Source organism: Sciurus vulgaris (assembly GCF_902686455.1).
Source record: "Sciurus vulgaris genome assembly, chromosome: 9".
Classification (NCBI taxonomy): domain Eukaryota; kingdom Metazoa; phylum Chordata; class Mammalia; order Rodentia; family Sciuridae; genus Sciurus; species Sciurus vulgaris.
In genome coordinates, this window is record NC_136469.1 from 105972155 (window position 1) to 105982737 (window position 10583).

General features: G+C 39.8%; 1 protein-coding gene across 1 annotated transcript in view; it reads left to right on the plus strand.

Annotated features, from left to right (window-relative positions):
* Positions 1-10126, plus strand: part of TEC (tec protein tyrosine kinase) — a 123944-nt gene extending 113818 nt beyond the window's left edge. Inside the window, exons 13-19 of the mRNA XM_079153926.1 lie at positions 1757-1831; positions 2522-2693; positions 2814-3030; positions 5329-5393; positions 7938-8056; positions 8135-8292; positions 9475-10126. Of these exons, the coding sequence (XP_079010052.1) occupies positions 1757-1831; positions 2522-2693; positions 2814-3030; positions 5329-5393; positions 7938-8056; positions 8135-8292; positions 9475-9558 (890 nt within the window). The 3' untranslated portion in view covers positions 9559-10126. The remainder of the gene's footprint in view (positions 1-1756; positions 1832-2521; positions 2694-2813; positions 3031-5328; positions 5394-7937; positions 8057-8134; positions 8293-9474) is intronic.
* The last annotated feature ends 457 nt before the right edge of the window (positions 10127-10583 follow it).

Sequence of the window (10583 nt, forward strand, 5' to 3'; positions counted from 1 at the left end):
GGTACTCCTGCATCAGCCTCCTGAGCCATTGGGATTACAGGCATGTGCCACTCACTGTGCCTGGATTTGTTCTTTAAAAAAAAAAAAAAACTATCACAAATTAATTAAAACAATTAGATAATATAAAAATGCACAGGACTAGACACAAAAGAATTACACAACTTCTACCAATTATTGAGTCACCATGCAGAGCCTAGCTTAATATTTGTGTAATGTATAGGTTCTCAGGCCAACATATAAGTCTACCTTTTATCTCTTCAATAAAAGTTCCAACTTCAGAGTACTAATGGTAAATGGTGAGACAGAAGATCCATCCCTCTAATTCCAAATCTGGGGAGTTATCTTAACACTTACCTGTTGTGATAGCAAGTCATATTTCATTTACTTATGGAAACCAACACATAGCCTGGGTATGCACAAACTGAAGTCATGAGGTTAGGAGAAAAATTGCTGAGGGTGTCATTAGGAATTCGGGGCTATATAAATCCCTGATAACATTTTCTGCCTTGATGGACTTGCTATACACATCCTTGGAAAATGGCTTATGTGTTCTGCTTAGGTCTGACTTGTAACAGGATAGAGGTCCTGGGGAATATGGAATTTCTAAATTCAGGCAGCCTGCTGGATAAGGTATCAATTTTTTTATTGATGAAAATAATCCACTGTATGGATTTTATTTATTTATTTTGTTTATTATTCATCTATTGATGGACATTTGGGTTGTTTTTACATTTTCATGAATAAAGCTGATATGAATAGCTGCATATAAGTGTTGCATGAAAATATGTCTTTATTTCTCTTAGTTATTTACCTTATGTGACTTTACTGGGTTACATAGCACCTCTGTGTTTAACATTTGAGGAGTTCATTCATATTGACTTATACTCAAATAATTTTCTTTGTGTGTGTGTGTGCTGGGGATTGACTAAGGCCTTGTGCGTGCAAGGCAAGCACTCTACCAACTGAGCTATATCCCCAGCCCCTCCCAAATAATTTTTTTGTTGGTTCTGTTGCTTTCTTTTTTGGTGTTCACTTGCCTGTATTTTTTTTCCTTTTCTGTTCTTGTATAAGTTCTATTTTTCATCACTATCTCAATTCATTCAACAAACATGTATTTAGTGCCTGCCACATGCTAGAGGTCAAGCCAAGTTTTGGAGAGAGTGCTATGGATTAGATAGTCATTGATCCTGATTCTCCCAGATCTTATCCTCTGAGGGGAAAAAAATACACATAACAATTTTAAATCACTGTGAGATGCACTATAGTAGAGCAAATACAGAGTGCTTTTGGTGTTGATGTAAGGCACCTCCCATTTCTTATTTAGTGCTAAAAGCAACTTAGGTTAAAAGATTTAGCTTACCTTCCTGATTTCCCATAGTCAGTATTCCCAGGGGTTAATATTGTATGACCTATTTTTATGCTAAGATTGCTAGCATTGAGTTATATCAGGGGAATTACCTTAATTTTTAGCAGCTCCTTGGTCAGCTTTCATATTGGAAAGGAACATGAAATAATAAAAGAAGCCTTTTACTCTCCTTTGAAATGTTTGCTAGGAAGCTAGCACAGTGCCTGATAAACACTATTTAAAAGGAGATGTTTGTGGAATGAATGAAAGCCTACGACATAGAGCTGTGTGTGTACATAGAAGGAGAGCGGTACATTTATAAATGAATGAACCGTACATTTCTAGATTAGCATTTGGCCATGTGGAATGCTTATGAGTGATTTCACCTGTGACACTTTCTTTGATCTCTAGGACTTGTCACAAGGCTGCGGTACCCAGTTAGTACGAAGGGGAAGAATGCACCAACCACTGCAGGATTCAGCTATGGTAACTCTCATTTTGTAGTTGCATCAGCTCATTTTCCATGAAAACAATCTACTATCACAAGACGAATTTAGGTGTGTAGAATTCTGCACAGTGGAACCATTCTTACAGATTTGTACTCTGAGTTTTTAGATGATTCTGTTTTATAGCCAAAGTAACCCTAGGTTTTCTATTTTCATGATTATTTGTAATTCAGTAGAAAACTTTCTGTTGATGAAAAATAAACATTATCATGTTTATCTAAAATAAATTATAGCCCTTCCTGCTTCTCACTGCTGTTAGAGGTAATGGAGAAGTCTTCCAATGAGATTGTTTTTTGTTGCTTCTGGCAAAAGCCTTTTAAAGAGCAGGTTTAATTTTTTTCTAACTTGCTGGAATTAAAAAAGAAAAAAAAATTCCAGGGGAAGAGTGGCAAATGAGGAAATATTTGTCTTCAAAAAAGTACCTTAACCTTCAGCTATGTTATTTTCCTATTATGCAGCATCTTGCTTCTTCAGTTCACTTTGCTTGTATCATGATGGTGGAACAGGAACATTTTCCCCAGAGAGTTGAGAGCCAGTTTGTGCTATCTAGACACAGATTGCAGTTATCCTAGGATTTTGAGGTGGATCTTGGTTAGAGTGTTTTTTCCCCACTGATTCGGTGCTGTGTTCTCTTTATTAAATGCTCTCACTTTTCCCTTCTGCCTTGCAGAGAAGTGGGAGATTAACCCTTCAGAGCTGACCTTTATGAGGGAACTGGGGAGTGGACTATTTGGAGTGGTGAGGCTTGGCAAGTGGAGAGCCCAGTACAAAGTAGCCATCAAAGCCATTCGGGAAGGCGCCATGTGTGAGGAGGACTTTATAGAAGAAGCTAAAGTCATGATGTAAGTCTGTGTCTCCCTCCCGGCTCCCTGTTTGTATTAGAGGGTGGCTCTTCCCCAGTTAATATACCTGCTGGTTTCTTTTCCTATAGTAACTCTTTGTATGTATGTCTTCACTCCCAGGAAACTGACACACCCCAAGTTGGTACAGCTTTACGGTGTATGCACCCAGCAGAAACCAATTTACATTGTTACTGAGTTCATGGAACGGGGCTGCCTTCTGAATTTCCTTCGACAGAGACAAGGCCATTTCAGCAGAGACGTGCTGCTGAGCATGTGTCAAGATGTGTGCGAAGGGATGGAATACCTGGAGAGGAACAGCTTCATCCACAGAGACCTGGTAACCACAAGCCGCTTGTATTCCCATTCACTGGCCTGATTGCTTTGTAACAGTGGATCAGCTAATGAGCAATGATGTATCAGTATCCAATTTTTGTTCGTAACAGTGTTTCAGTATTGTTTTTGAACCTGATAGATTTCATTTGCATAATTTTAAAGGAAAAATCTTTATTAAATCTAAAAAATTTTGGAGTTGATACCTCCAGGTAAGTTTGTGTGCATTAAATATTGGATTTCTGGAAGAGTTCCATGAAATAGCAAGTCATAAAAAACAAAAAACAAACCCAAAACAACAGAAAGAAAAGAAATAGCAAGCATAACAGATTTATCACCATGACTGTTTTGTAGATGTTAGCTTCAGGGAAGTGAAAATCTTGCCTAATGTGGTAAATAGAAAAGTTAGGGTTGGCCTTGACCTTCTCACTAAATCCTAAGCTCTTTTCCACCTCCCACACTACAAACAGAAACTATCAGAGAAATCCCTTAGTTCACTTCCTTTATCTTATATGTTAACCTCTGACAAGACCAGAAAAGAAAACCGAAAACCTATTACTGGTTCTAAATTACTGTGATGGAGACACTCCTTAACTTTTCCTTTCTTACTCCGCTTTCTCTTTCTTTCATTCTTTTCCTTCCATTTTTCTTTTCCACCTGTTTTCACTGATGTGTCTGTTTTCAGCATATCAGTTACACTATCAGTCTACTTTGACTCTTTCACCAAAATAAAATGATTTGCATGTAGGACTTTCCCCCCTATTTTAGTTCCAGCTTTTTTCGTGATAAAGTGTGAACACATTTCTTCTAGAGAAGCAGAAAGGCATTTTAAAAAATTTCACAGGCACTGTAAAGAGGCCTTGTTCTAATAAGTATTTTACAAAAAGATCTCATTTAATCATTGTAACAACCCTAGGAAGTAGAACCGTTACTGTTCCCATTTTGCAGATAAGGAAATGAAGGGACAAGTACATCAATAGTGAATTTAACTATGAAGGCAGGTTTGAACCTGCGGTTTTGACTGGAGTCGATACTATAACTGCTGTGCTACAATATGTCTCGATTTAAAGTATAAAAGAGAGTTGAGGATTTGGAATTGGAAGATTTGATTTCCTCAGTGTGTTTTGGGATAGTTGCCTAATCTCTCTGAGCATTAGACCCTGTCTCCACATCAGTAAATTGTGGGTTTTTTTTCCTCACAAGACTATTTTAATTGAGGCAAAGGGATTATAAAGTAGATGTGGAATATAACATTAGTATTGGTTATTATGCCTCAGTGATGACAGAATATTTCTTGATCTTATTGAAACAGTACATTGCTCTTTTTTGTACTTACAAAACGGATACAAGTGGAATGTCTTCAGGAATGTGTCACACTACACCTCTCTGCAGCCCTTAGCTTGAGGAGAGCAGGTTTTGATATTTTTGTGTCTGTGATGCTGCCACTCTTTAAGGGAAGATCTTGATGCTCCCCCCCATCTGCTGGCGAAGAACCCTGTTGACTTTGAAGGAGGGCATTGTGGGCGTCCTCTTGGGAAAGTGGAGACAGTTTGAGGCTGGGCATCTTGAGTCAGAAGGGACTATTAAAATGCCTTCAGCAAGAAGTGAAATTGCTACAAATAGAAAATAGCAGTCAGAATAGTCAGAAAACTACATCTTGACCCATGGGTTTTGGCATAAAAATGTCATGTTTTCCTTTGGAGAAATACCATGTCTTTCTACCAGACTGTTTTCTTGAACTTTAACAAATGGACAAGAAAATATATATTAAATAACACACATTTGTAGTTGACCAATTGAGTATATCATGTTTCAGTGTACTGGAAACCTCATTAAAAAGCAGCAGTATCTGTGTTTACACACAGCTGTTCTTTTGACTGGGGTTGAGATGATCAATCACTGGTCGCACATCACTTTGATGGTGGTGTGTTATTGAGCTCACCTAGTGAGGACTTGGATTATGGACCTCAAGAAATATTGTCATTATTAGTAAGAAAATCACACAGTTTGATAACAATAGGACTGGAAGTGTGGAAAGAGGGTTGACCCATCTATTGGTCCTTATTTAAGTATGACCACTGGTAAAGACAATGTCATAAATGTCATAATACCTAATTGCAAATATAGTTGTTTGAACTTTTTACTGATTGTTATACATTGGAGACATTTCTGTAGGGCTAAAAATGATTTATAAGGACACATTTCCACATTCTGCAAATGTTGACTGGGGTATAGTGACAGAACTTTTATTTTTCTGCATTTTTTTGGTATAAGTTTTTTAATATACCATTATAATGTTTTCCAGGCTGCCAGAAACTGTCTAGTAAATGAGGCGGGAGTTGTGAAAGTGTCGGACTTTGGAATGGCCAGGTATGTCTCAGTATATGTGCCTTTAAGTGATGTTCACCTTATATTATAGAATTAATATGTGTCGGAGTAATTAGCACCAATGAGGCGAAGAAGAGTAATGTTTTGCAATAACTATACATCGTGTTGTTAATAATTCTCTCCACTAGGTGGTAGTATAGCCCGTTAAATATACAGCTCTTCTCCCCCATGTGGATTAGATTTTTAGATTTGTTTTCACAGAAATGTGTGTGGTGATCCAGCACACATCTGCAGCATTTTTATTGTCTTAATATTTTTAATTGTAATAGAGTGTAGAAAAGATTTTTTAAAAGTATATTGTTTATCTTTTCTTCTTTCCTTCCCTCTACCCTTCGATCTGTTCATAAATTAGATGCCTGCTAGGTAGGTGGCAGCCATGGCTTTATGAAACAAAGCAAAGACTAGCCACCCGAGTCCCTGCCCTCATATAGCTCATGTTCTGAGGAAGAAAATATGCAAGACCTGAGAATAAATTTATGTGGAGAGCAGGTGTCAGCAAATGACATCCTGTCAGTCTGACCTATACTTTTATATGGATGACCTGTGAATTAACAATGGCTTTTATATTTCTTAATGACTAGAAAAAATTCAAAGAATATTGGACACCTGAAACTTATCTGAAATTCCAAAGTCAGTGTCCATAAAAATAGTGTTATTGAGTCAGAGCCTCACTTCTTTGTTGATGTGTCGTCTGTGGTTGGTCTCGCACTGCAGAGGCACCCCTGGGAGTTGTGACAGGGACTGTGTGTGGACTGTGAAGCCCAAAGTATTTTGGATACTCAAAGAACTGCCCTCTTGAGAAAAAAAATCTGTGGACCCCCTAGAGAGATAACTAGGGGTGGGGCAGGGGTGAGGGAAGCTGCTTTCGATCTGCTGGCCGGGAAGACCTCTCCGAGATGGGAATGGTGAGTGGAGACCAAAAGGCAGGAAGCAGACAGGTGAAAATCTGGGCAGAAAATATTGCAGGTGTTAGGAACAAGTGCAAGAGCTTGAAGTCTGGATGAGTTTGGCCTACTTGGAAGACTGGAAGAAGACCAAGGAGGCTGGCCCATAGGTAGTGCTAAGAACAGTTAAAATGGCAGGCAAGGCCAGGTGCTATGGGACCATGGTTAGGGACCAAGGTTAGTGCCTAAGGAAACTCAGGCCTAAGAAGGTTAGAAAGCCGTTACTGTCAACTTGTGACTCTGGAGGTGTTAATTACCTAGCGCTCTCTATGTGCTTGGTATGAAGATGCTTAACATCTGACAGGCATCCTCCACTTTCATATGTCTGACTTTCAGAAAAATCTTTGCTTGCTTTTTTTTCTTTTTTGCAGTGCTGGGGATTGAACCCAGGGCCTTGTATGAACAGAGCTATATCTCCAGCTCAAAATTTTGCTTTTATATCAACCTCTGTTAAACAATCTTTATTTACTAAATTCTGACTCCCCAGACATGATTTGATCCAGCCCATGGTGGCATTGTTTCCAGCTACTGTCTTTGTCTGTATAATTGCACAAAGAAAGTTTGTGCTTTTATTTGAGTGTTTTCTCACAACAGCTTTTAGAAATTAACTTTATACGTACATGTAACCTATAAATACATTCTTCCTATAAATATGTACCAAAATCATTATAGCAAGGGCTGAAGTCCTCACATCTACCATCTCTGTCAAGGATGCTCCCCAGAAGCAGCCACTGTTACCAGTGTCTGTTGTCCTTCCAGAAGGGCATAACTGTGTTCACATAGAAAAATAATATGGTATTGTTTTGAGTATATGTGCATGTGGGGATGTCATGGTACCTAAACATACATAATGGGCATTGTGGTGCACACCTATAATTCCAGTGGCTCAGGAGGCTGAGGTAGGAGGATTGCAAGTTCAGAGCCAGCCTCAGCAACTTAGTGAGGCCCTAAGCAACTTAGCAAGACCCTGTCTCTAATTAAAATATTAAAAGGACTGGGGATGTAGCTCACTGGTTAAGAACTCCTGGGTTTAATTCTTGGTAGAAAAATTAAATAAATAAAATAAAAATACATGCCACCATTTACATACTTCATTTTGCCTTTTTTTTTTTTTTTGCATTTGCTTTTTTCATATGTTGCAGTTTTAAATTGTGCTTGGTGGAATTGTAGGGGCTCAAAACATGTCTCTAGACACTTTTCACCACTTCCTTTAGAGCAGCACTGCTTTAGATCTTTCACATATGGGGACTTTGAGTAAAATTTTGTTTAAAGAACAAAACTGCCTACAAAAAAGTTTTCAAACTATTTTATTGTTTCGCCTCTGTTGCCTAATAAAAAAGGTGAACAGAAAAACGAAAGTGCAGGTACTGATGTTGTGATGTATCCCTCTTGTGCCCTTAATTATGCTGGGGAAGGTGGAAATCACTAGGTGTGGTCACTGAGGTGAACCTTAAACTTCAGCCGGATGCTTATAGACTTTAGTCGACAGTGTTTTTTATTCTCAGGGGGTAAAAACGAAAGCACACGTACTAAACGAAGATCGTGCTTCAGAGGTGTAAACCCACAATGTGTCTTACTCTAGGTATGTTCTGGATGATCAATACACAAGTTCTTCTGGTGCTAAATTCCCTGTGAAGTGGTGTCCACCTGAAGTGTTTAATTACAGCCGCTTTAGCAGCAAATCAGATGTCTGGTCCTTTGGTAAGATTCGTGCTCCACATTTCTTCTTCTCTGAGGAGGAAGTGGATACCTCATGGAGTAACTCTTATCCTTTCCCAGGCGTTTTGATGTGGGAGATATTCACTGAAGGCAGAATGCCCTTTGAAAAGAACACCAATTACGAAGTGGTAACCATGGTTACTCGAGGCCACCGACTCTACCGGCCGAAGTTGGCATCCATATATGTGTATGAGGTGATGCTGAGATGTTGGCAGGAGGTACAGATATTTCTTTGTGTTCTTTTAGGGAATCTCCAAGACATTGAGGGGTTGGGCTTGGTAGCTGGATAGTGTTAAGGCCTACTGAGGCAGTGCACGTTTTAGAGTGATTTCAAATTCTAGCTAGGTAGGATGCCAACCCTCTCAACTTGATTCTGAATAACCAGAGGAATAATGTGAAGTGGAACGCTAGTAGTGAACTTCATACACTCAGACTGCTGCCTCACTCTCTACTGGGAATCCTGACACAGTTGCCTGAACCAGAGACAAGGGAATGTGCCTGGAGAGGTTGCTCCCCTCTTTTCAGTGGCTTACTTTTGGGGTTCAAGTATTACTCTTCCACCAAGGAAGGTTTCTTCCTTTAGACCTCAGCTTCCCCAGGTCTTTTTGCTTAGTCTCTGGAAGTACCCAAATGTCATCTCACAGGAGAGATTATGTGCCAAATGACTTTTGAAAGACAACGACAGTAGCTCATGTGCCTTGTGTACTAGGCGCAGTACTGAGTGCTTTAGGTTTAGTTCTCAAAATAACCCTTTGAGGTGGATCTCTTTATCCTGTAATCACTTTATAGTTGAGACCATTAAGGCTCGAAGGTTGATGCTTGTTCAAGGCCAGTTAGCTACCGAGCAGCAGAGGCTCATCTGACTCGAAAGCCCAGGCTTTCAGTCACTGACTGTAACCTCCCAAGAGCCCTGATTGGGACGTGTAGAAAGACCTGCTAGGCAGGAAGTGGTACTAGGGGGAAAGAACAGCACAAACAAAGGTAAGGAGGTGGTTATAAACACGGCGTGTGTATGTGAGGGTGGAAATTAGCCTGATTTAGCAGAGAACCCATGTGAAGCTGTTCTTGGGAAGTGAAATTGAGTAACAAGGGATGAGGGGAGGGGCAGGTTATAGAGGGCTCTGCAAATTAGCAGGACTTGATTTTGCAGGCTCTGCAGAGCTCTAGTAAGTCCTTGAACAGGGACATGAAAACAGTGCTTTGGAAAGGTTGGTCAGGCAGCAATGCATGCAGGGTCAACAAGGTAGACATGCAGGGTTAACTAGGCTAGAGACAGAAGGTTGGGGGATGTCTGCACTCTCCAGCCCCAGAGCCACAGATGCTTCTTTGTGTTTGAGTAGTGAGACTTTTCTTGAGAATGGATTCTGGAACTCATAGATCTCTTTGCCTTTTAATTGTAGAAACCAGAGGCAAGGCCTTCATTCGAAGATTTGCTGCGCACCATAGATGAATTAGTTGAATGTGAAGAAACTTTTGGAAGATAAGTGGCATTGTGACCGGTAGCTTCCAGATTCCAAAGCATGAAAAGGAAATGGCACTTTGTGGATAACTTATTTGGCACCTGGGTGTATAGACTGTTTTACTTATAAACAGCTAAGGCATTTGCTTCTAGACCAACCTTGACACTGTGACTGAGTCTACCTGATTGTGGAGATGGGGCCTTAGAGCTGGGTTTCAAAGCTCTCACTTCTCATTTCTCTGGAACTTGAGTGACAGACACTATGCTCAGGCCTTGTGGTTTGCCCATTTTAGGGGTGTTCGTGGGACCATGTTAGCTGGTGCCAGTGGAAAGCCAGCGTTTTGGGGAAGGGGAATGGTATTAGAGCGATATTCCAGCAGTCCTTCACTTCCCTTTGACTTCTGCAGAAATATGGGCCTGGGGCATTGTGTTGAATTGGGTTCTAGATGAATCAGGAACCCACCTTGGATAAGTACCCATCTCTTATTTAGAAAACATGTGTTTTCAAGAGTGTTCCTAATACTACATTTAAAAAATACTTGTATGCTGTATATATTGTAAATACATATTATATATAAAGTTATATATTTATAAAAAGCATGAGTTGTCTTTTAATTTAAACTTTGAATTCTACAATATATAAGCTCACCTTTTTAGGTCTAGAGATTATATATGACAGCTGTCAATTCCTTTTTTTCCTGGGGATCAAATATTCCTTACTGAAGAGAAGAAAGTGTGGTTTCTTTTATTGCTATTGCCTCTCTTCCTCATGTAGACAAATTGTTGATAACTGTCTAGCATAGGCCACAGTAGGACTTGTCTTGGGGTTACAGGATCCTGCCTATGGTGGCCACAACTAATCTGTTGAATATTTGATCCAGGAAATCAGAGAGTTCTTAAATCTTAAGAATCTACCCAGGGCATTGTTGCTCTGATCGCAGGTGCTGGACTCTGGAGCGGACAGATTAGGTAATATTTGTAACAATAGCTGTCCCCATCTCAAGCAGGATCCAGGAACAGCTCAGGTTGTGGCAAAGAGTCCAGGGAGCT